This window comes from Xenopus laevis, chromosome 5S (genome assembly GCF_017654675.1).
Source record: "Xenopus laevis strain J_2021 chromosome 5S, Xenopus_laevis_v10.1, whole genome shotgun sequence".
NCBI lineage: Eukaryota > Metazoa > Chordata > Amphibia > Anura > Pipidae > Xenopus > Xenopus laevis.
In genome coordinates this window covers 34,362,793-34,388,838 of record NC_054380.1, presented here as the reverse complement: position 1 = coordinate 34,388,838, position 26,046 = coordinate 34,362,793, and the positions used below count along the sequence as shown (strand labels likewise).

The window sequence follows — 26,046 nt, the reverse complement described above, 5'->3', positions numbered from 1 at the left end:
CCGGTAAAAAACCTTGTGGGCCCAGACCCCCTTTCCCGATCTCCTGGCCCTAAAAAACCCAAAAAACAATTTGTGGCACAGTAGGGAGTCCAGAGGGGGCCCTGGAGAGCGGCCCTGGAAAGGAGTCCCGTTGGACCCTGGCCCCCCAGTCTGACCCTGATTACTTACATGCATTTAAATGCATGCTTTGATTAAACTCTGTATTCAATGGTTTTGGTATGCTATACTACAGTGAAAGATTTTACTAATTATTGAAACCCAATTTAAAGGCCATGGAAAACAAAATAGGCTCTTTCGGCCACTGTACATGAATTGATTGGCATCTACTTTCATTGTTTATAGAGGTTGTCTGCTTATTTTATTTTCCATTACCTTCTCTCTTCAGCAGACGCAACGTTGGCCACCGCAACTCCCAATGGCCCTGCTACATGCTCTTGACATGAAAAAGAAGTTGTGCTCCATGGATAAGGCCTGTGTAGTAGCCCATTTGGTGTATTCAGTGTTAGTGATGGCCCATTGACCAACAGGATTGGACTCACTCCAAACAACTCACTCCATTTCTGACTTGTTCTGTGCTGCTTGGTCTCTTCAATACTGAAAGCTCCGGTTCTGTTGTAAACAGCTGCACTCTGATTGGATCTTATTCCTTGTGGTTTCCCCAATCAGAGTGCAGCTCTCTTGACAGACAGTAGAATTAGCCAATCAAGTCACAGATATAGGCGGGGTTGAGTAGAGACTGGGAACTGAAGGCATTGCAGAAATGAGGACTGACAAGTAGGATCCTCACTGAATATGAACATTTGCTGCAGATTTCATCATCTCTAAAGGCTTACTCACTATCTGCATCTATAATTTCCTTATCACCCTCGCTCCAGTCTTGAATTAACTCTTTCCTCATGAAAAGCAACTTGTGCTTTTTATGTTTTTCTTACTTTGTCATAGTTTTGTTAATTTTTAGTTAAGTTAGTTAGATATTCTGAGGCAACTTGCAATTGTCTTTCATTTTTTTACAACTTATAGTGTTTTTTTATTCAGCAGCAATCCAGATTGTGATTTCATCTGGTTGCTAGGGTCCAGATCACCCAAGCAACCATGCATAGATTTGAATTAGGGGAATGGAAAATGAAGGAGAGGCCTGAACAGAAATACAAGTAATAAAATCTGCAAATAACAGTAAAATTGTAGCCTTACAGAAAATTTGTTTTTTAGAAGGGGCCAGTGACAAAAAACAGAAAATTCACCATCTGCCTATGTGCCCCTACAACCCAGAACAGCTCCCCACCTGAAACCCTGGGTGCCCTGTTACAGGTATGGAATCCGTTATCCAGAAAGCTCCAAATTATGGCCGTCTCCCATAGACTCCATTTTATCCAAACAATCCAATTTTTAAAAACAATTTCCTTTCTCTCCGTAATAATAAAACAGCACCTTGTACTTTATCCAAACTAAGATGTAATTAATCCTTACTGGAAGCAAAACCAGCCTATTGGATTTATTTAATGTTTACATGATTTTCTAGTAAACTTAAGGTATGAAGATCCAAATTATGGAAAGATCCATTATTCAGAAAACCCCAGGTCCCGAGCATTCTGAATAACAGGTTCCATAATATAGTGATTGTGGTACCCACAAGAATGATATGCCCTATGTGATACCATTACCTACACTCTTTCATATGGTGTTTGTGTAACCCATCAATAAAAGGCACTATAGAAATTAGTTTTGAACGCAAACACAACTGCCAAAGCTCTAAAATGGTCACCAAATATTCACAAAGGTTCTTGCACCCATACATGCTCCTTGGTGAGAGCCAAGTCAACTGTTCAGCCAGTTCTGGTGAATTGCACCCATGTAGGAAAAGGAGTCCTAGAAATCCATAAAAAAAAAGTCTGGAGATGACAATGACAGCTCTTACTGTAATTTGGATATTCATGCATTGAATCGACTCGAAAATCATATAACCATTAAATAAACCCAATAGGATAATTTTGCTTCCAATAAGGATTAATTGTATCTTAGTTTGGATCAAGTACACGGTACTGTTTCTTAATTACTGAAAAAAAGGAAATACATTTAAAAAATTGGATTATTTGGATAAAATGAAGTCTATGGGGCAAATTCATTAACCTCCGAAAATTTGCCAGCGACGGCTTGGCTCACAGCACAACACTTCACCAGGTATGGATTCACCAGGACAACGCTAATTCACTAAAATCCGAAGTTGCGTCCAGGGTGCCAAATGCTGGCGAGGTTGCGCTAGCGTTACTGCGCCAAGAGAAGCGAAGTTGTGCTAGCGTTGGCTAATTTGCATACGGTGGGAAGATAAAGTTGAATGGACGTATATGTTGCAGCAAATACATTACACTACACAAGCCTGGGAAACCTCAATAAAAGAAAATAAAGTTGTTAAATTGCCCTACACGAGCCCAGTGTATAGTTTATGTGCCATATGTTAGGAAATGTAGGGGGGAAGCCGGTTTCCCCCCCAAAATTTTTTTTTGCTCTTTTGCAGCCTATCATCCTGAAAAAAGGAAAATACCCTAGTGTTTTTTGGGACTTAGAAAATTTTTTAACTATTTTTTTAGGAAGTCGTATCTACTCTATTGCACTTTGCCTGGTCTGAGGTGGCGAAGGCAAGTCTGGCGCATTTTTGCCCGCGTTACTCACTTCGCCCTTTAGTAAATTTACACTTAGGGAGGCAGCCTTTCTGTAATTCAGAGCTTTCTGGATAATGGGTTTCCGGATAGCGGATCCCATACCTGTATATAAAATACCATATCAAGCTGAAAGCTTTTAGGCTGCAATATTCTGATTTCATATCCATCTAGAGAACACCTATTATTACAATTTGCTGCCGTCACAGTATTCACCCAGCTGATTTCTAAAAGCAGACACAGATCACGCTGTTCAGTTTTCTGAATTAGGGAGTTGACCATTTTTTTCAGGAATCCTCCCCTGCTCCGTGTGGTGCTTCAATGTGCAAAATGTAATATATGCTTATCCTATGAATGTAATGTAATATACACTTGTAGCAATGCCTTGCCTCCCTGTCCCTCTGTCACATAATGTGACCTCCCCACATATTTCACCTTGCTATACTCGTTTGTGTTCTTTAAAGGATAGTTACATTTGTTGCAAGAGACGAACATCACTTGCCAGTTGTCTGAAGACCTGAATGTTACTCACAGGCCCTCGTCCAAAGGTAAGAAGACTAGCAGCTCCCATTACTAATGCTATGGATGTGTCAGTGCAAGAGAACTAGGTTGTGTATAGAATGCTGTTACCATTTCTGCATAGAGCTAGTGATGCTTAGGTATTTTACACTTATGCCACAGTTATAACAGTACATATATTGGATCCATTATCCGGAAACCCGTTATCCAGAAAGCACCAAATTACGAAAAAGTAATCTCCCATAGTCTTCATTATCATCAAATAACTCAAAGTTTGAAATATGATTCCATTTTTCTCTGTAATAAAAAACAGTACCTTTTCTTGATCCCAACTAAGATATAAATAATCCTTACTGGAGTCAAAACAAACTTATGAGGTTTAATTAATATTAAATTATGTTTAAGTAGACTTACAGTATGAAGATCCAAATTACAGAACAAGCCCTTATCTGGAAACCCCCAGGTCCCGAGCATTCTGGATAACAGGTCCCATACCTGTAATTGAGTAGCTTGTTATGTATTGACAGAACAACAGACTTTTATTCATTTTTTAACTCTGCTCATAAAACATCTGGGAAAGGTTTCATAATCTATTTCTTCTTTTTTTTTTAACATCATAACCATTATTGCTCAAATAAAATGCATTACACAACTTCAATTGTTACATTCCTTTGTAAACTTTTGAAATATTCACATGGTTTTGAAAGGCATTTACAATGTAAATGGATACTAGCAGTGTGGTATAGTTAACAATGTAAACAAAACAAAACAAAATGAAAAACCTACAATAAAATTAAAAAAAGATGAAATAAAATAACAATAAACTAAAAACATATAATTGTGAGCTATGTAAATGCAGTTGTACATTTATCATTTCTTACACACTGATAAAGAATCTAGTATTTCTATTAAAATGCAGAACTATGCTACCATGTATACATAATACAAACTGGTGGTTGTGTCCATGGAATTAAAATTAAATTGCTAAATGATCCCTGGTGGGAACCTCTAGTGTAAACCATGTTCCCGAATTATTGGTGGATTACAATTCTCACAATGAAGCTGGAGGGCAAGCTATGGCTTGTTGGAGATACTGGGTGACACACCCTTAAATAAGACATTATACTGCTATTAGCATAGGTAAGGTAGATTGCATTTGGGCACATGAGGGCAGGACTCCACGGACGATTCCGCCGTGATCCGCAAAAACGCAGGCGTCACGTCGGAAGCGACGGAAATAAGGCAAGTAATGCTATTGTCGGATCGTGTCGCATTGTTGATGCGACGCGATATGACTGTCGGATGCAGACGCGCATCTGCATCCGACAGTCGCGTTGCATCAACACTGCAACATGATTCGACAATATGATCGCGGTGGAATCATCCGTGGAGTCCTGCCCTAAGAGGGAAGGAGCATATTCTATTAAATCTAATGGTTTATTGGCTGACTCAGTTGTCGTATTTCTAAATAGTATGCATCAGAATTAATGGGGGCAGCCTAAGCAATAAAAAGATCATTATTTAATCAATGTATCTGGTCCAAGATACACAAGGTACAGCAGGATGCAGGGAGACATAACAGCCATTTGGGATGACACCTGAGAACAGAGAAAAGCTGCAGGCACTTCCATCTGCTTTTTTGAATGATGGAGCTGTAGGACAGAATACATCTGTAATGTGGTTTAAACGACAACTACTATGGGGTGTCCCCACAACCAATGGAATGCCCATTCTTCCAACCACTTCATTGTTAGCTGCCCTTGTGCATTCAATGGAAAAAGGCACCCATGTAGCCCAACCTGTGCATGTAATTGTATGTAATTCCATTCAGTGGCGCAACTACTTGGGGTGTGGGGGGTGCAACTGCACCCCCATTAGGCCCGCTGGCGGTTTGCATGCAATCAAATCTGCTGCTTTTGGAGGAGGAGCCCAGCTGCACGGCCTGCACCTGAGCCCGGTGGGGGTTAGTTACATTACTGATTCCGCTGAACTGCCAGATCTATTGTATTAATAAAAATGATTTTGGTATATTAACAATGACTAATAAAACTGTTGTTACTTATTATGGATTGTATTTGAAATATTAAAAAATGAGGGATAGGTAAGAGGTGCTTATCCAGGTGTTGCAAAACAAGATTTTTCAATATAGTCCCTCATGCTTAGCTAGAAGATCAGATATAAATTCTCATCATATTCTATGATATATGCACGGCACCCCTCCTTGGCAGTAAGGTCAACCAGCTCCATGTCACGAGGAAGATGATCCTGCTTTTTTAAGGCCTAACTCCCTCTTCATGTTAAAGTGAAATAAGGTCTCGAAAATACCAGGACTGGATCATTATCTTCCTCATGGCAAACGGTTGGTTGACCTCTCTGCCTTGGTTTACAGCGAGTTTCCAGAGGCCAAATGTCCTAAGCGTGCAGGGTTCCAGAAGACCAGCTGAGTTTCAGTAGGCAGTACAAGCTGCAGTTCAATGATACAATAAATAAGTCAAGGAACATAACAAGCTACTTTAGGATTCATTTTAATAAATGCTGTTTTTCATTGTACAAAAATCTCTGCGATGTTGAGTCGAATGATCCAGATAATGATCCAGTCCTGGTCTTTTTGAGACCTTGTTTCCAAATATAAATATGGATGTTGGTCTAAACATTGCTACTTTCACGGGGACTGCTCTAGGCTGCAATGTGCTATTTGTACAAGTAGATATTATTAGACCTCAGACTGTATAATCCCCAGTTGTATAGTGGTGCGGAGCACAACTGATGATGAAGAACAAGACAATAATGGTAATTTATTGGATAGGCCTTGCACCACAGTCCTAACTGGTGCATATAATGTCTATAATGTGCATTAAGAACTTCTGTTTTAGGTAGGCACATCTCTTCTATGTATAGGCATCTGATGTGCATGTTTGAGTTTATGATGCCATTAGTATAGGTACTATGTCCTATCAAATGTGCCACAGAACCAAAACACAGAAATACTTGTTGGAACCCTTTGTACTTTCTGTTAAAGGTAAGTAAACCTAAGCATGCTGCACCTAGTAGAGAACAAAGTACATTATTGTTCAATTTAATAAGTAGAATCCTTCTGGTATAAATTATAAACACATGATCTTGTATTACTTAAGACTTTCAAGATCATTTAAAGCACAAAAAGTCACATCAGATAAAAACAACACAAGAATCTGAGCTATCTCAGCTGGGGTGTGACAATTTGGGGAATTTGAGTTATTCGTAAAGTGACAAATCCTGAGATATTGATGAGAGGTCCTGTGTGATCCAGTTAAATAAAGAATGTGATTGATGCTAAGATAAGGTTGGAGGGGCACGGAGAGCAGGCTGACAGGATGGTTAATGGTTAAAAATGGTGAGGCCAAGAATGCAGTCAGGCAGGATGATATTCACAGAATGGCTTGTACTGTTTAGAGCAGCAAAAAAGCAATGGCTTGTGTTTATCATGCTGGCTCCTAAAAACTTATGAAAAGGCTTGCTTATTCCTAAACTCGACAATCTCTTTTGTCTCAGCCAAAATGGCATTAGGTATCCATCCAATCCCATTGAGACAACATATTATTACATTCACATCACATTATTGAACACCCAAATGTTGCGCTTATTGACCCAATCTTTACACATGTGTCCTTCCTGCTTCTTCTGCTGAATTGAGTGCTAGTGCCCCTGTTGACGCTGGGGAACCTGGGTACCCTGGCAGCTCTGAATGTGGCAGCAATTCTAGGATTCCTACAGCAGGATAAACCAATAGATTCAGCAAATATAACACACAAACTCAAGTGATGCTATCCTGCTCCGCACAACTTGCATCCAATTTGCTACCCCATGCACACACCTCTGTTTTAATGCACTGGGCACAATTGTAGCTGGTGCATCTTTCTGCATACTGAAAAAATATTGCATTATGAATAACAAAAATGCATTTTTCACACTGTGCTTGCAGTCATAAATGACCCCTGATTAAAAGTGGATACTGGACATTGAGTAAAAGCGGCACAACTGGGGTCTAAAAGATTGTCAGGTGTGTCTGGCACAGGTGCCAGGTTTGATTTCCACTAGGGTTGCCACACGGCTGGTATTTTACCGGCCAAGCCGTTAAAACACCTGTCAAGGCCAGGGCCAGTATTACAAATTTACCAGCAATGAAGCTGCTGGTAAATTTGTAATACCCTGAACAAAAGCCCTTGATCCGCCCCCAATCCACTCAAAACATACCTTTTCTCTGCCTTATGGCCATTGTGTGCCATGGCTCCACCTTTTTTATGTCATGACCTGCCCCTTTGGTCACCACCGGCCGGTGGAAATTTTATGAAAAGGGGGCAACCCTAATTCCCACCAATACTGAGTCTTAAAGGAGAAGGAAAGGCTTGCAGCACTTGGGGGTGCCAAATGTTACACATCGACTTACCTGAAACCCCAGGCTGGTGCTCCTATCAGCAGAAAACTGCACTGGCCCAGGGTTGTACCAGGGAGCACCCCTGTGTGATCCACTTCCGTCTTCTTCTTTCTTCGAATTTCCCGGGGCAAACGCATGCGCAGTTGAATGAAACAGCCGACTTTTTAGTTAAACTTTGGCTTTTCGTTCTACTGCTCATGCACAGCCGTGTGAAGAAGGAGGAAGATGGAAGAAAATCTCTCCCTGGTGCTCACTGGTATAAACCCGGGCCAGTGCAGTTTTCTGCTAATAGGAGCACCGGCCCGGGGTTTCAGGTAAGTTGATACATTCACTTGGGGGTGACTAACATTTGGCAACCCCCAAGTGCTGCATGCCTTTCCCTCTCATTTAAAAAGCATCTTTTTAAAAGTAAGGGGAATCTATTTCAAACTGTAAGTTTGTTTTTTGTTCCATTAATGTATATACCTTGTCAGTGGGAGCGTGCCTAAACTAAGGCATTTTCCTTAAAAGGATAAAGGATAGCCTAAACAAATGTTGTTTTTCCAACAGTGATCATATAACAACTGCTTCATTCTATAATATATCCATGTGAATTAGATCTTACATGAAACCCTCCCCTCCCTTTGATTTAATTCCTGCTGTTTGCCACGTGTAATACCTGTTACAGAGCAAGTAAAACTGAACTGATCTTGGTTTACACATAACATACTTTGTATATTTATAAAAACTGGTATAACAAGGCTTCTGGCATGAGAGTTTCTAAGATAGTTTCACCTTAATTAAATTATATAATTATTCAATTAAAATATCAAGCCTATTGCTCACCGTAGCTGAATCATTCATTTGAACATATTTATTCTACCACAGCTGCCAACAATAAGTAAGGAAACCCCATGTGTATTTAGGTTTTTATTATTCAGTTAAAGGGGACATGCAGCTTCTATAGCATCGTTGCTCCACCTGCTGGACTACAACTGTCAGCATTCTCTAGTATCTTACCTAGGGCTGATTTATGATGCACTACTCATTAGGAACCCTGTAACCTCTGGTTCCAAACATGTGTACTCCTCACACATGAACCTTGGTGATTGTTTCTTTCTGATCAGGGTTGTTGAAACCTGGGGCCTCATACAACTGTCAGTTCACCCAATAACCAGCACAACAGGCCTTAAATATTGTCTCGCTTGCAGGGAATGAAAGGTCTCCCTGGGCCTAAAATACTCTATGCCCTCTACAAGTGTCCCAGCTGTCCCCACTGATGACAATACTGGTTTCAATGCAAGGGTGGAAGTTAAAGGAATAAAATACCTCCACACTAATATAAGTGATATTTATTTTTTCCCCAATGTATTTCAGCCATTTAAAAGTAAACCCAATCACCTCCTGCAGTTCTGTTTTATTTGCAGAGATGCACCAGGATCCAACCATCCCTTTGCAACTGATTGCAAATCCTAATATGCATGTTCCAATTTGAGAAATATTTTTTCCACAGCTTTAAAGTTGCTTAACTTAAGGGTTTCGATTTGGTTCAGCTGAACATCCTGCAAAAAATACTAGGGCCTGACTGATCCCTGAACTGATCCTTGGAAGTGGTCTTTATTTGTTACAACTTTTCTATCCAAAAATCAATTAAAGCTCCACATCTGCTTATTTCCTATTCAAATGAATTACAGTAGCAGGAGGCAAGCTTAATTATAGATGCATGAGGATTCCAGTGAGAATGAACACTACCCATGGTCACTGTCAGACTGGCACGCCAGGCGTCCACCAGAAAACCTTACACCATGGGCTCACTTTCCAAATTATTATTTCTCCTATGCTCACTCTTTATTCTCCAATATTTTATATCTACTTACTATATTCTTCCATTATTAAGCATTTTTCCCCATAAAGAAATAGGGAATGACCATGAAATAGGCCCAATGGATAAAAGCAAGAGGATCCACTGACACCTGGGCCAACTGGGAGTTTTCCTGGTATCCCGGTGGGCCAGTCCAACACTACCCATGGTACATCATTCATCTTATTGTTATCTAACACATAGGTATTATCATGCAGATTTTGCTTGTTAATATTACACTGTGATTAGACTTAAAAAAAAGGCCTGGCAATAAGAATTTGATGGAAATATGAGATGTTGAATAGATAAATGAAATTAGCAGTTCTACACAGTGGCAGGCCAAGCCGGCCAGGCGCCCTATGAAATGCACCTGGCCACTACCTTTATAAATGAGTCCAGACATGCAGGCACACCAACAATTGGACAGTAAAAGAAGAGCAACGGTGGGGGACACAAGGACCCAGACTAGGGGTAGGCAACAAAAGAGGCACCCCTCAAACTTTTGCTCTCTAGACACTTTTCTCCTCTACCTGCCCCTAATTCCAGCTCTGGTTCTACAGTTACATTTTCTAACAAATGGGTTGGTGAGTGTTCATTGGCATACCCAGGACCCACTGAAAGACCAAGTCATTGAAAGACCAAGACGCATTCCCAACAAAGGCAATCCAACACATCACCTGCCAATGTGCTCAGGCTAGTGGGGTCCAACAGGACCTGAGCCCACTGGTTTTCTTTCAGTACCCAAGTTGGCCAGTCTGACCCTGGGAGTGTTGAACAATTTGCACTTGGAGGCCACAGAGTGAGCACAGTGTGTATAACCTGATGTACAAATGGCAGTCTGCTCATCCTATTTGTGTCAAACAAAAAAAATTTGGTAAAAAAATTTGAATAGCTTAAATTTTTACTTATCCAATGGGCTGAAAAATATTAAAAACTTGCCAAAGATGGCTCAATTGACTTCTACATTAACTCAGCTTCTTCTTCTAGTTTTACATTCGAGCTTTACAAATATTTATGCTTAAAAAATATCGTACATACAAGTTCAGAGCATAATTAGAATTAATCTGTTTTGGCGCAAAAAAAATAAAAATTCTTGAAAAATGTATTATTCAAAATTGATAAACCACCCCCTTAAAGGAGAACTGAATCCTAAAAATGAATATGGCTAAAAATGGCATATTTTATATACTGAACTTATTGCACAAGCCTAAAGTTTCAGCTTGTCAATAGCAGCAATGATCCAGGACTTCAAACTTGTCACAGGGGGTCACCATCTTGGAAAGTGTCTGCGACACTCACATGCTCAGTGGGCTCTGAGCAGCTGTTGAGAAGCTAAACTTAGGGGTCATCTCAAATTCACAAGCAGAAAATGAGGTTGACCTGTAATATAAGATGATGCTACAGGGCTGATTAGTTGCATTGGTTTCTTTGCTGTCATGTAGTAATCATCTGTATTAATTACTAATCAGCTTTATATTGTGACATTCTATTCTATGTGTACTGTATATTGTGAGTGGGTCCCTAAGCTCAGTAAGTGACAGCAGCACAGAGCATGTGCAGTGAATCAGCAGAAAAGAAGATGGGGAGCTACTGGGGCATCTTTGGAGACACAGATCTTTACAGCTAAAGGGCTGTGGTTGCCTTGGTCTGGTACAGAAGCACACAACATAATGACCAACATTTCTAGCTACTTCTTTAGTTAAACTTTAGTTCTCTTTTAATCTCCAGACATACATAGTGTAACTACTGTATAATGAAGGCCTTGACGTCTGTTTATTCATTGGCTGTTTGCATCAGCACTTGTCAATAGCAGTTGTTCACTTGGTTGCTTTGACAGTGTAATGTTTGTAAAGTGTAAATATAATTTTGATATTTCTCAAGTGAAAAATGTTTGCTGTGACATATAGTGGTAGCAAGATATAGATGTTAAAGGCAACAACAAGATTGGGAAGAGAGTTTGAGATAGAGCAGGAGAGGCTTCATGCCTTGTCATAGGTGACATCTATCGGTTGCTGTGTGTAGGCCTTCTTTCATTCATTTATTTGTATTATTGTTTGGGTAGATTTATTTTTGACTTTTTAATTGTCTGGTTGCATCCACCCAACAAATATACTCCAAGTTTTTGACTCCAGAAAGCTATTTTGACATTGATGTAGTGTATAAATGGGTCTTTATTTTAATTTCTACCCAGTGCACCCAAATGCACAGATTTAGATGCTTGGCCAAGTGTGTTGATGATGGTTTTGATGGGCCCTCAACAGTAACTCAGGGGCTGCTGCTGATACCTGAAAGTAAACAAGAATCATGTTTCTGATTTATTGATGGAGTGCCTTCCATAAGTTTATTACTATACATGGTTGACTGGGAATCTGGGAAAGTGACCACAGACATAGGTAAAATGTATTTAAAAACGTGTTAAATAAAATACAGTGGGGCTGGAACAGTGTCACAAGGATCCAGTCTTTTTCACAAAATCGGCCAAAAGTAATAAGGGATTTGATTTACGGGCCTTAGCCTTCCTGCTCTTGAACTTAGCCCTTGATAAATGAACCCAAATGATCTGCTGGCTGTTCTTCACATTAATGGTATATTGTACAGGTATGGGATCCATTATCCAGAAGCCCGTTATCCAAAAAGCTCAGAATTACGTAAAGATTGTCTTCTATAGACTCCATTTCATCCAAATAATCCAATTTTTTAAAAAATTTTCTCTGTAATTATCCAGACTAATCCTTATTGGAAGCAAAACCAGCCTATTGGGTCTATTTAACTTTTACATGATTTTCTAATAGACTCATGGTATGAAGATCCAAACTCCAGGTCCCGAGCATTCTGGATAATAATGCCCAATACCAGTAATTATATAAAATTAATTTATAAAGCTTTATTCTGTAGTCTCTAGTCTACACCATTAGTCTCCTAAACATAAAGAGCTGTATTTAGGTCCTGTGCCACCCTAGGCATCGGATTTAACATCACCCCCCACATGCATGGGCGGGCATTAATGGGGATTAGCACTGCTGCATTGTGGCACAGGGGGTCCATGAAGAAGAATTAACCTGTGCTTTTTTTCTACATTATTATTATAAATATTATTATTAATATTAATATCTATTTTTAGACCACCAGCATATTCCACAGTGCTGTACAATAAATGTTTTTATACAAAGAACATAATGTCATACATAGTGACCAGTAACTAATACAAAAGATGAAGAGGGCCCTGCCCAAAAGAGCTTAAAGGAGAAGGAAAGGTTAAAACTAAGTAAGCGTTATCAGAAAGGTCCACCTAAATATACCAATAAACCCTCAAAGTAGTGCTGCTCTCCTCTGTCAAAAGAAACACAGCATTTCTTTCCTTCTATTGTGTACAAATGGGCTTCTGTATCAGACTTCCTGCTTTCAGCTTAAACTTACTTGCCCCAGGCGTGAGCATGCTCAGTTTGCTCCTCTTCCCCCCCCTCTCTGCTGTAATCTGAGCCCAGAGCTATAAGTGAGCAGGGAGAGACTCAGGCAGGAAGTGATGTCACACCAAGCTAATACTGCAGCTGCTATCCTAAACAAACGGAGAGTTTCTAGAGCTGTTTACTCGTTTATGGTATAACATTCTACAGAATAAATATAGCATTTCATGCTTGCACTATTGCAGCAGGCAATAAAATTCAAGAGCAGTGTGTTGACTACAGCAAAAGCATTTACTTTCATTAAATAAAAAAGCATTTTTCCAAAATATAACTAACGTGGTGATTTAAATGCAAAAACTGTGCAAAAACGAAAGCTATGATGCCTTCTGCCCAACGGAACAGATAACCCTGCGCCAAACTGTCAAAAAAAAAAGGCATTTGAAAGTGTTCCCTTTAAAAAATGTTATTGCCTGAAATTGAAATCTGGGTCACCAAAGTGTATGTTTTTGCAACCTTTTCTGATGCAGATCAAAACTATTTTGACCCCACCCCCCTTCCCCGAGGTGCTGTTCATTTCAGAATAGACTGGAAGCTGCAGGAATGTAAGACATCCACATTTTTACCTAAATCTTAATACAGAAAGGCAATGTTAGAAAATCTAAACAAACAGAAATGTCCTTAGGCTAAGAAGTACTGTACAGTGTGTCAGGAGTTTAATGCTTTACTGGATTGCTGAAATCACAGTTTAGACAGAGGCTCTGTGGAACAAAGCTCTCGTATGATTAAATACAATAGAACCTACAGTATTATAATGTCCTATACTTGTGAAATAAGGCCAAAACAATTCAGGTTTTTGTACGTCATATCAGGATGATTCTACAAGCATGTACACATGCATGCAGCATGTTCTCTTATTTAATAGTAAAAATTCTGAGATCTGAACTCTGAACTGTATACTGGGAATTCTTAAACATATAATCTAAAGAACCTTGCACAATAGCATGTGATCTTGTCTCTCTAAATATGCACATACTCATGCACACACATGCAACAGAGGTTTCATATCAGTGTCAGATAACAGCCTTGGGAAAGCAGCCACATAATCCACATCATAAGTAAACCCAGAGGGTTAAATGCCGTACACACAGCTGAAACCTCCTTCTGTGAGCCTTTGTGAACAATATATCTATAAAGAAGAAGGAGAAAAAACTGTATTTAAACACAAACACACACACTGCAGTCACTTACTGGAGAAAAGGCCTGGGTGCACACTGCAGAAAAGTCGTACAGAATATCATGTAAAGCAAGACACTAACAGGACTTAAAATATGGTGAAAAGAGATACATTTCATTTATTATTCCAACGTTTTGGTCTTCCTTGAGACCTTTTTCAAAGTATATATATATATATGTTGTCCCACAGTACCAGCACTCAAATCATTATGTTGCCAGTGGTGCACGATCAAGGTTGCATAGACAGAGTAAGAAGGATCAGCACTCACTGCGAAGAAAATTCCCTTTTTATTTTCAAGTGATTTACATCTTAATCCGACGTTTCGGTCCTACATGGGGACCTTTTTCAAGGATATTGTGTCACTGTGATGTGATCATTAAATACCCACCCCCATCAGTGAAGTATGGCGCCAAAATGACGTCATCAGTCCAAATTGAATCGTCAGAACAATGTTTTTTCCCACTTTCTTTCTCTTTTAGTGGTCGTGTGCAATTTGGCTTTTCACCAGCAGGTGTCAGTGTCAACATTCTGTGTTGAAGGAGGTCCATAAAAAAGGGAAACATATTTAAAAATAAACATTGTATATACAAAAGAACTTTGTGTACGCATAGACAAGAAAGTAAACAAATTGATGGTTACTTACAGAGGTGAAAAAGATATGTGTTTCTGTAAGATGAAAAGGACATGTTCACGATTGTATCAACACACATCAAATTATTATGTCAAGAAACAACTTAATTGCAACTGCCCATTTAATCCCTTAGGGGCGACACAGTCATGTTTGTAAATCCAAAAGGCTTCACGTTTCAATAGTAATTTCTCAGTATCTCCACCCCTAGGTGGTGTAGGTATATGGTCTATAGTAGTGATCCCCAACCAGTAGCTTGTGAGCAACATGTTACTCTCCAACCCCTTGGATGTTGCTCCCAGTGGCCTCAAAGCAGGTGATTATTTTTGAATTCCTGGCTTGGAGGCAAGTTTTGGCTGCATAAAAAACAGATGTACTACTAAACGGAGCCACATTGTAGGTTGATATGCCACATAGGGGCTACTAAATGGCCAATCACAGCCCTTATTTGGTACCCCAAGAAAATTTTTCATGCTAGTGTTGCTCCCCAACTCCTTTTACTTCTGAATGTTGCTCATGGGTTCTAAAGGTTGGGGATCCCTGGTCTATAGCCATACACTTAAATTGGGAGGGATCATGTCTGGCCTCACGCCAGTGCTTAGCAACAGGTTGTTGGGCAATATCCTGTTTGTCAGGGTCCACCCTCCTATCTGGGTCTAATGCCGCCCTGATACTTGCCCTATGCATATTGATCATTTCTTTGAGTTGCCTCACAGTTTTACTTCAATATACTAGACCGCATGGACATTTGATCACATATACCACCATTGAAGTGGTACATGTCATCCTGTGTCTAATCTTATATTGCTTGCCTGTTCTGGGATGTCTGAACTCTGGTCCTGTAATCAGTGTGTTACACACCACACACCCCATGCATCTAAATATATATATATACTGTATATAAATGTTTTAAGCACTAACCAAGATCTTTGTCAATTACATGTATATATTTTATTTGGTTTTTGCAGGCATGTTAGAAGCTACTCGGGTCTCCCATCATACTCTGGTTGATTTAGCACAATGGTGAGTAAATGATGCACTAAAAAATAAAATAATAAATCCGAAACACAAATCCACGACAAGAGTTAACTATTTTCTTATTACAGAATGTTTGACATTGGCAGCTCAGCTGATGGGACAGACTCCATTTTAGCCAAATATTTTTTCTCTGTAATAATAAAACAGTACCTTGTACTTGATCCTAACAAAGATATAATTAATCCTTACTGGATGCAAAACAACCTTATTGGATTTATATAATGTTTAAATTATGTTTTAGTAGACTTTAGGTATGAAGATCCAAATTACAGAAAGACCCCTTATCCAGAAAACCCCAGGTCCTGAGCATTCCAGAGAACAGGTCCCATACTTCTATCCATTCTTCTTCTCATTGAGTACTGTCTCCCAGAGCACAATTTTGTTGGGAAATGTGACTTTCAGAAGTACACAAGCAGGGTCGGATTTAGATAGCAGACACCCCCTAGGCCCACTGCCGTTCATTGCCCCCACTCTTCTTTATTAGAGCAAATTTTTGTTGTTGGGACCGGAGCAATGGGGATTGGTGCACCGGAAATTTGAAAAAACTATCATATCGCCTGTGCATCCCCAGTGTTTCTGAAGAAAATGTTTTGGTTGAGCAGCATACCGCCCCCTAAAATCCTGTTGCCCTAGGCTCCGGCCTTGGTGGCCTTTCCAGAAATCCGGGCCTGTACACAAGGAGTTGACATGTGGACAGAACCAAGTCCTTCCAGAGTCTATGATCTAATCACAGAGTTGTACCTTACTAGTTATATAACCCTCAATGCAATGCTTTTATGTCTATTGCAGACAGTTTCTAACAGCTTTACTGTCCCAGTCTTCAGTTATTACTATATTTAGCTTTAATTTTCATATCTAATAATTACACCCTGTGCGGTACATAGAATTCTTCAGGCACATTGAGTTCCTGCCCAGTATATTTTACACTCTTTGGTGCTGGGGAGATAGAGCGATTAAGTGAATCACCCAGGGGCACAAGAAGCTGTTAGGGAAACCAAACCCATTCCCTGAGTCACAAGTTAGGAATGAAACCATTTGTTCTGCTTGCCAGCAATACATAGCTGCATGGCCCACCAGCTTGTACCATGAATATCATGGTTGAAATTTTTTATATGTTCTCCACCCCCCCCCCCCCGCTCAATTGTGTTACATACAGAATGCAACACACTGCACACTGGTGTAACTCAGTTTCCCAATAAAGAACTTTGCAGACAAGTTGCTGCCCTGGATTTGTTCCACAAACTACTAAATACACTGCAGATCTGATCGCTAACTGCTCACTATAGGGGTAATGTTACAAAAGTATAAATGTTTTCTTGATCTCAAACAGTTGACAAGAACAAACTGCTTGAAATAAATGATCAACCTTTTGAGGACATTACTCTGTATAGTGCTAAATCACTTGCTTTAAAAAAAAAAAACAAGCTTTACTCAATAAGGCAAATAAAACTTCCATATAAACACTAAGGGGGTTATTTACTAAACTCTGAATGCAAAAATCACGAAAAATTCATAATTTTTTTTTTATAAAATCAGACTTTTAAAAAAATCACAAATTTTTCGGAATTTATTAAACCCAGAGGATGGAAAAGTCCAAATCTGAAAATCCGGCATCTCAGATCTGTCGAGGTTGCATATAAGTCAATGGGAGAAGTCCCAATGATGTATTGATCTGCCCTGGGTTTCGTGCAATACCCCGAAGTTTTTGGAGTTTTCGGGTGAAAAATCCGAAAAAAAACGTGAAATTCGTGAATATCTGATTATTTTCCCCGCAAAGCATATTTTCAGGAAAATGTAATAATAAATAAGCGGAAAAAACCTGAGCGGATTTGATCAGAGTTTGTAGCAGAAAATATTGAGATAAATTCGGACTTTGATAAATATCCCCCTAAAAGTAATATAAATAATTTAATAAACTGCCATATAAACACTAAAAGTAATATAAATAATTTGATTTAACCCAAATGGTTGATGTCACATGAACAACTTGCCTGTGACACTATCTGACTACCACCAATCTGATCATTTTTTTGTTCTGCCTATTCTAGAGTAACCTGTTGGACAGCCCCAAGAAGGTGCTCCTCACTGGAAGGCCAGGGAGCATTAGTGATCTGCAGCAGCTGGACAATAAACAAGGAGGTGTTATTACTGGAATAAAGGAAGATGATCCAGTTGCAAGTAACTTGGATATAAAAGAAGGTAATTAGTGATCCCACTTAACTAATGGCAAACTTAGGTTTGCAAAATAACCTTTAGTGCTACATTTTGTTTACAGATGCACAAAGCCACTTGCTGAATACAGAATCTTCTGTAAAGGATTTAGACAAATATTGAACCAAATCCTTTTCAAAATTTTCAAATGCAAGTTAGTGAAATACCAGTCACACGATGTTAAGGTTTCAGAATAACTTTGGACAGGCACTTGCCCTGATTTTATGCACTCCGTTTAACATTTTCCTGGATTTCAGATTTGGTTTAATGAATTTCAATGGGAGCATTTCCTGGATTTTAATTATGTTTTCCCACAGTTTACATAATCATTTTGTCCCATTTTCCATACAGACCCCCCCTATACCCTGTAAATGTGAGTTTTCCCCAACTTTAATTTATTTTTTTAAGTTTACATTAATTTTGCAGAAAAACCCTTATTTTATGTACTCCTATTTTACGGTTTCACAGGCTTTAAGTTTTTTTTCCCCAGTCCCCTGAAAACCATAAAATCAGGGTTTGATTGTAGCACCAACATATTATGCGGCACTTTACACTGATATTGTTTATAATTCACATTTGGAATTTTTGATAAGAGACATCTTTCAGTCAAGATTCTTTTTCTGTTTTACTTTATTATAAAGAATGGATGACTCCCAGAGCGTTGCCAATTTACCAAGGTACACAAAGGGGAATATTTATAAAGTGGTATAAAGTGTTGCACAAATTTACACACATGACATCAAGTTGTGATGAGAAGAAGATATTTATAATGTTGAGATGATGCTGCAAAGCCATAGAAACAAGTGAGATGGCAGACCCCTCATTTCAATGAACTGGAAAAGTTATACAGGATGGTTATCTTAATTTCTTTTTTTTTTCTTGTAGTGCCCCCATTTTGTCATTTATATGCTCCCATGGCTGTTGGTCCAGAATAGGACACTTGGGGATATCTACTTCAGTGAGAACAAACCATTTCTTCACTGCCTGTCTTATTATTATTAAAGTTCTTGAGGGTTGTTCTATCACACATTTCTTATTGCTCACCTATCGGATCTTTGCCCTGGGTTTGTTGGCATTTTAAAGTGGCCCTGTCATTAATTTTAAACCAAACTTTTTAACAGTGATGTCTGCATTGTATATCAAATATGAAAACTGATTAAAAAAACAAACAAAAACAATAAATCCATTTTTTTGCAGGGGATGAACTCCTTGGGGCCACAATGAACTTTCAGAAGGCTGATGATGTTAATATTTTAAAAGCAGCAGAACCATACAAAGCAGGTCTACAGCTTCATACTAAAAATGACATTCAGCTGCCTCAAGTGAATGATTTTAGTTTAAAGAAAGGTCATGTGGTGAGTGTATTCTGTTTATTAACAGTATTGGATATTTCACTTCCTAGCACATATATTGAAACAATTATTTTGTGTTTATAGGTTGCAAGCTCTTCAACATATGATGAGCTCTTCAAAAAAAAGATTGGACCGCATCTTAAAGGATATGTTTCCATGTCTGATGTATCAAACGTAGGCATAAATAATGGACAGTCAAAGTTTAAACTGCCACAGGCTCCTAATAAGCATGATTTTGCTTTTGATTTACCTGGTATTGATGCTAAAATACCCAGTATCAATGATCCCAAAGCTAATGTCTCACTACCAAAGGTCCAAGGTCCAGATGTTAATGTAAGACTATCAAAAGATGGCATCCAAGTACCAAACTGGAGAAGTCCAACATTAAATGTTGAAGGTGCAGAAAAGAGTGTTCCTGAAATTAATGGTCTTGATATAAAAACACACCTTCCAACAGCAGATCCACAAATAAACATTCCCAGTATAAAAGAGCCAGATGTAAATGTTAATCTTCCTAAAATAAGCACAAAAGGCTCAGAAATCCTTGATTTGGGAATTTTGTCCCCAAAAGCAAATCTGAAAACATCAGTGTTAACAAGCTCAGAATTAAATGTTGATTTACCAAAGGAAGGGTTACACATTCCGGAAGTAAATGGTCCAAACGTAAATGTTGATCTTCCAAAAGCTGATTTCCAGATTCCAAAACTCAAAGGTCAAGAAATAAATGTTGTCCTTCCCAAGGCAGATATAAAATTTCCCAATATAAAAGGTCCTGATATGAAATGTGATCTTCCTGATGCTACTGTTCAACCCCTCAAAGTGAAAAGTCCAGAATTTAATGTTGATCTATCTAAGGCAGGGTCTCACATTCCAGAGCTAAAAGGTCCAGAAGTAAATGTTGACCTTCCAAAAGTTGATTTACAGATTCCAAAACTCAAAGGTCACAAATTAAATGTTGACCTTCCCAAGGCAGAGATAAAAATTCCAAATGTAAAAGGTCCTGATATGAAAAGTGATCTTCCTGGTGCTAGTTTTCAACCCCTGAAATTGAATAGTCCCGAACAAAATATCAGTCTACCTAAGACAGACTTACATACTCCTGAACTAAAAGGTCCAAAATTGAATGTTGTCAATATTCCAAAGCTAAAATGTCCAGAAGGAAATGCTGACTTTCCGAAATTAGATTTACAAGTTCCAAAACTGAAAGGTCACGATGTGAACATAGATGTTCCCAGTGTACCCCAACTGAAGGATTCAAAAGTAAATGTCAGTCTACCTAAAGTAGATATTCAAACTCCAAATCCAAAAGGTCCGGAAGTGAATGTTAACCTTCCAAAAGTAGATCTGCAAATGCCAAAAATAAAAGGCTCTGAAATGACTATAGATCTCCCTAAAGAGCCAGAACTAAATGTTAATATGCCTAAGGTAGATATTAACATGCAAAAAGTGAAAAGTCCAGAAGTAAATCTTCCTAAAGCTGATTTACAAATTCCAAAAATAAAAAGTCCTGAAGTCAACATTGGTGTCCCAAAACCAGAAGCAAAAGGGAAGTTCAAACTGCCTTCATTTGGCTTATTTAATTTAAAGAAAGATACCCCGAACACAGAAATAAATGTAAAATCTGGAAAACTGAAAGGGTCCGAAGTTAATGCTAATATTCCCAAAACAGATATGCAGATTCCAAAACTTAAAGGCCTAGAAGTAAACAGTGATGTCCCCAAAGCAAATATACAGATTCCAAAACTGAATGGTCCAGAAGTAAATGCCAATTTTCAAGCCATTGATCTAAAAACTCAAGAATCTAACATTGATCTACCAAAACCAGATCTTCACATTCCAGAAATAAGGGGTAAAGGATTTGGCATTGACATTCCAAACCTTGATTTACAGATTCCAAAAGGTCCAGAAGTTGATGTTGATCTACCCAAAGCAAATATGCAAGTTCCAAAACTTAAAGAACAAAAAGTGAAAGTAGACCTTCCAAAAGTCAATTTACAAGCACCTAAACTGAAAGAGCCAGAAATGAATGTTGATCTCCCTAACATAGATATTAATTTGCCAAAACGGAAAGACGCAGACTTAAATGTTGGTGTTCCTAATGTCGATGTAGGCATACCAAATATTAAAGGCCAGGAAGTTAATGTAAATCTTCCTAAAGCTGATTTACACCTTCCAAAGCTGAATTGTCCAGAGGTAAACCTTGATGTCCCAAAATCAAAAGTAAAAGGCAAGTTTAAAAAACCCTCATTTAAATTCTTTAGCTTTAAAAAAGATGCACCCAATGCAGAAATAAATGTGAAATCCCCAAATATTGAAGCTGCTGGTGACATATCAAAAATAGATTTGAAAGGAAAAGCAGAGCTAGATGTTAATGCTCCCAATATTAATATATCAGGCCCTGGAATAAAAGGAGATATCAGTGGCCCAGGAGCAAATATAGATATATCAGACATTAAAAGTTCAAAACCAAAAAAGGCACTTTTTGATTTTCCCATAGCAGATATAAAATTCCCAAAACTGAAAGGTCAGGATGTGAAAGTAGATCTTCCCAAAGCAGATATACAGGTTCCACAACTGAAAGGAACAGACATTAATGTTGGTCTACCTAAATCAGATATAGAGATCCCCAAAGTGAGTGGACTTCCTAAAGCAAATATAGATGGTCCAGGACTGAAAGGGCCAGATTTAGCTTTTGACCTTCCCAAGGTAGATTCACACATGCCAAAAATGAAAGTTTCTGACGTAAATATAGCTCTTCCAAAAGCAGATATACAGTTTCCAGAATTGAATGGTCCAGAAGCAAATGTAGACCTCCCCAAAGCCAATTTCCAAGGCATCATACTAAAAGGTCAAGAAATAAATGTTGACCTGCCTAAAGGTGATCTCCACATTCCAGAGATGAAAGGAAAAGACCTTAACCTACCAAAAGCAGACCTACAAATTCCAAAACTGAAATGTCCAGAAGCTGATGTTCATCTACCCAAAACAAATATACAAGTTCCAAACTTGAAAGGACCAGGAGTCAATGTAGAGCTTCCTAAAGTCAATTTACATGCACCCGAAATAAAAGGACCAGAACTGAATCTCCCTAAGGTAGACATTAATATGCCAAAATGTAAAGGTCCAGATGTGAACACGGGTATTCCTAAAGTAGATGTAGACATGCCTAATGTAAAAGGTCCAGAAATTAACCTTCCTAAGCTAGACATAAATATGCCAAAACTTAAAGGTTCAGATGTAAACTTTGGAATGCCTAAAGTAGATGTAGACATGACAAAAGTAAAAGGTCCAGAAGTAAATCTTCCTAGTGTAGACATAAATATGCCAAAACTTGAAGGTCCAGATGTGAACGTTAGTATTCCTAATGTAGATGTAGACATGCCTAATATAAAAGGTCCAGAAATAAATATTCCTAAAGTAGAAATAAATATGCCAAAACTTAAAGGACCAGACGTGAAAACTGGTATTGCTAAAGTAGATGTAGATATGCCAAATGTAAAAGGTCAAGAAGTAAATCTACCTAAAGGTGATTTACACATTCCAACACTAAAAAATCCAGAGGTGACTCTTGATGTTCCAAAGCCTGAAATGAAAGGTAAATTGAAAAAACCTTCATTTAACTTCTTTAATTTTAAAAGAGATACACTCAAAGCAGAAACAAACCTAAAAACCCCAACGGTTGAAGCAACTGGTAACATACCCCATATGGATTTAAAAGGAGATACCAAAGGTCTAGATACCAATATAAATGTGCCACAGATAAACCTTAAAAGCCCTGACATGAAAATTGAAGCTCCAAATTTGAAAAACACAGGTTCATTCCAAATTTCAGGTCCCAAAGTTGAAACACCTGATTTAGAAGTGGGCAGTTCTTTAAAGGCACCACAGATTGATGTCAAAGGTCCAAATGTAAGGACAAATGCTAAATTTAAAATGCCTTCATCTTCTCAGACGGCAAGTCTTGACATAGACACACCTGATGTAAAGTTGGATGGGTCCTTGAAAACTCGACAAGTGGAGTTAAATGCACCACAGATAAATATTAAAAGTTCTGAGAAACCAAATGTAGATGCAACCATTTCTCAAGGAACTTTTAAAAGTCCACCAACCTCAGCTAATTTGAAAGGTTCAAAATTCAAATTCCCAACTTTACATATTTTCAAGAATAAACTTGGTTTACCAGATGCTGACCTAGGCTTGGAATGTACAAAATCGGAAAAAAATGCTTCTCCACCAAATATATCAGGGAACATCACAATGCCAAATCTAAAGTATAGTGCTCCAGATGTCAGTTTTGAAGAATCTGATAAAAAGAGCTTGCCATGGTTTAAACTGCCAACTCTTGGAAAATCAGATGCCAAAAAAAAAATTCCAGATGTACAATTGCCAAAAGATAATGTCCACTTAAGCGGCCCAGAGCTGAATGCAGATTTACCAAGTATTAGTGGCAAAGGTATTAAATCTAAAATCCCAGATGCTAATTTGAAAGCAGTGGTTCCAGAATTAGAGGGGAATATACAAGGCCCAGGTACTGAAATCACAGCACCAAAGGTTAATATGGAAAGTGAAGAAGGGAGCATGCATTTTCCTACATCTCTTTCAGGTCCCAGCATTGACCTACCTGACAGTAAAATACAATTGACTGGTTCAGAGAAATCCCCATCTCAAAGAAGAAGCCCTGGCTTGGGTCTTGACCTGCCATCTGCCAATTTCAGTGCCCCTAAAATAAAAGTCAAAGTACTGCCAGATGATGGTATTCATATAAAAGGTCAAACACTAAAAAATGATATCAGACTGTCTTCCAAAGCTAGAGAGTGATGCATTAGATGATATTGACATACTGTAGATCTGCCATCTGCAAAAGTCAATGCACCAATGTGAAAGGAGCCATTCTCTGGTAAAACAGAGGTGCCACCTATTAATATCAATTACCCCAAGTAAACAGTGACATTTAAATCTCCCCATCAAAATTGTAAAGCTGTAAAAATGATGACCTTACTGTGGGAGTCTATATTCAACCTGGTTAATGAATGCCCGAACTTTGAAAACGCCAATCTCTGGTCAAACAGAAGCTCTTGGTGATGATACAAAATGCCCTGATCAAGGTTCCCAACAAAACAAATTGACCTAACATGGAATGTGATTCCAACACAGCTGATCCACATTCTAAATTCAAATATATATTTTTTTCAAGTCAAAATTGTGCTTTCCAGAAATTGGCTTTGACATCTCCCCGCCACGTATAAACACTTCATAGACATTGGCCAGTGTACTTACTTAAAAATATTTACTTACTTAAAAATAGCATTCTAAAAAGATAAGCTACCATTTTATTCGGTTCATTTTCGTTGGATGAAAGTATGTCCAATTTAGTAGGATCTTCTTTTTGTCCAGATTTTATTTGATTCTGGCCTCTTTCATCAACATTTGATGAGACCACAACTCCTTGCTCTCGTTTGTCATCGGTTCACTTACGACTATCTATTGATGAATCATAGTCTTGTGTAGTCAAAACGAGTGATATCTCTTTGGAGCTCAGGCATCTGGGTGAGTTCTGCCCTTCCCTCAAAGACATGAATTAAGGACTTCCTCTAAGCACTATGAAACCCATCCCTTGAACCATTCCTTGAAGTGTCTTGCATGAATTTTTGGGCTCCAGATATTTTTCTAACACAAAAAAGTGTTTATTGTTCAGTACTTTTTTTGTACTCTTCTAAAACATTTTTAATCTATTGGAAGAACATTTTCATCTTTCAGCCCTGAAGCCTTAGATTTGAGGCAAACATGAAGGAATAGCTTCATTATCGGGTATAACTAGCCTGTAGCCTGACACTTATTTTTGTACTAATGTTTAATCTGGGAATCATTTTTCACCAACAGCTATAGGTTGGCTTTCTTGTAGTACTTTTCTCCCGGGCTTTCTTTATTGACCTATTTATTTATTACGTTTTAGTTCTTGGGTTTTTATTTAATAACTTGCATAATGGTAATTTGCAGAAGATTATTAGCCCTTTTATTTGCACACACATAGGTTAAGAAAAAATATTATGTGAACATAGTAACCAGTATATTACATTTTTACTTTATATGTAAAAAAAAAGCAGGAAATAAAGTAAATTTATAAATAGCATATGTACATTTCTGTTTTAATTCATATCATTTTTATTGTCAGATAATACTCCAGAATGTAGCCCATTGATGTAAATGCCTGTGTTTGTCACAAAACCTCATATGAGCAAGTGCAGTACACGTTTTCCCAAACCACACTTAACCTAAACTTAAAGGGAGGAAGTAATGAATAGTTCTGTATACAATTTGTACAGAGGCCTTACACGTCTTATTCTCAGGCTGGTCTGCTTCACCTATTCTTTTAAATATTCTGAATAACCTAATAAAGTTTTTGAGCAACAACATTATGTTGACATATATGAACCGAGTTTATTGTAAAACCATTTATATGTATTATAGATATATTTTTATGTATTGTCTTCTGTTGCTACAGATATTGAAATGTATTGCTTTATTATTTAATAAAATTCATTAAAATGCATGACTTGTCAATGGGAAAAATGTGCTTAAAACAATGTTCTACCCATATATAACTAAGCTAGAATCACTCACACCAAGCATGAATGGATCCTTCAAATGGACAGTGTGGGACATTGTGCTAGGGTTGCCACTGTCTGGTTTTGACCCGGACACCCCGCTTTTCAGAAGGGCTGCACGGGTCAAAACCGCCTGCCTAGTTTCCA

The 26,046-nt window shown here is 38.3% G+C and overlaps 1 protein-coding gene across 1 annotated transcript; it reads left to right on the top strand.

Annotated features, from left to right (window-relative positions):
- The first annotated feature begins 3,049 nt into the window (after nt 1-3,049).
- On the top strand, nt 3,050-25,844 carry LOC108717807 (neuroblast differentiation-associated protein AHNAK). The gene is made up of 5 exons (XM_018265162.2): nt 3,050-3,202; nt 15,662-15,716; nt 17,780-17,930; nt 19,140-19,297; nt 19,379-25,844. Exons 2-5 carry the CDS (start codon nt 15,714-15,716, stop codon nt 24,110-24,112), a joined length of 5,046 nt encoding a protein of 1,681 aa, XP_018120651.1. The 5' UTR covers nt 3,050-3,202; nt 15,662-15,713; the 3' UTR covers nt 24,113-25,844.
- Nucleotides 25,845-26,046: the final 202 nt, after the last annotated feature.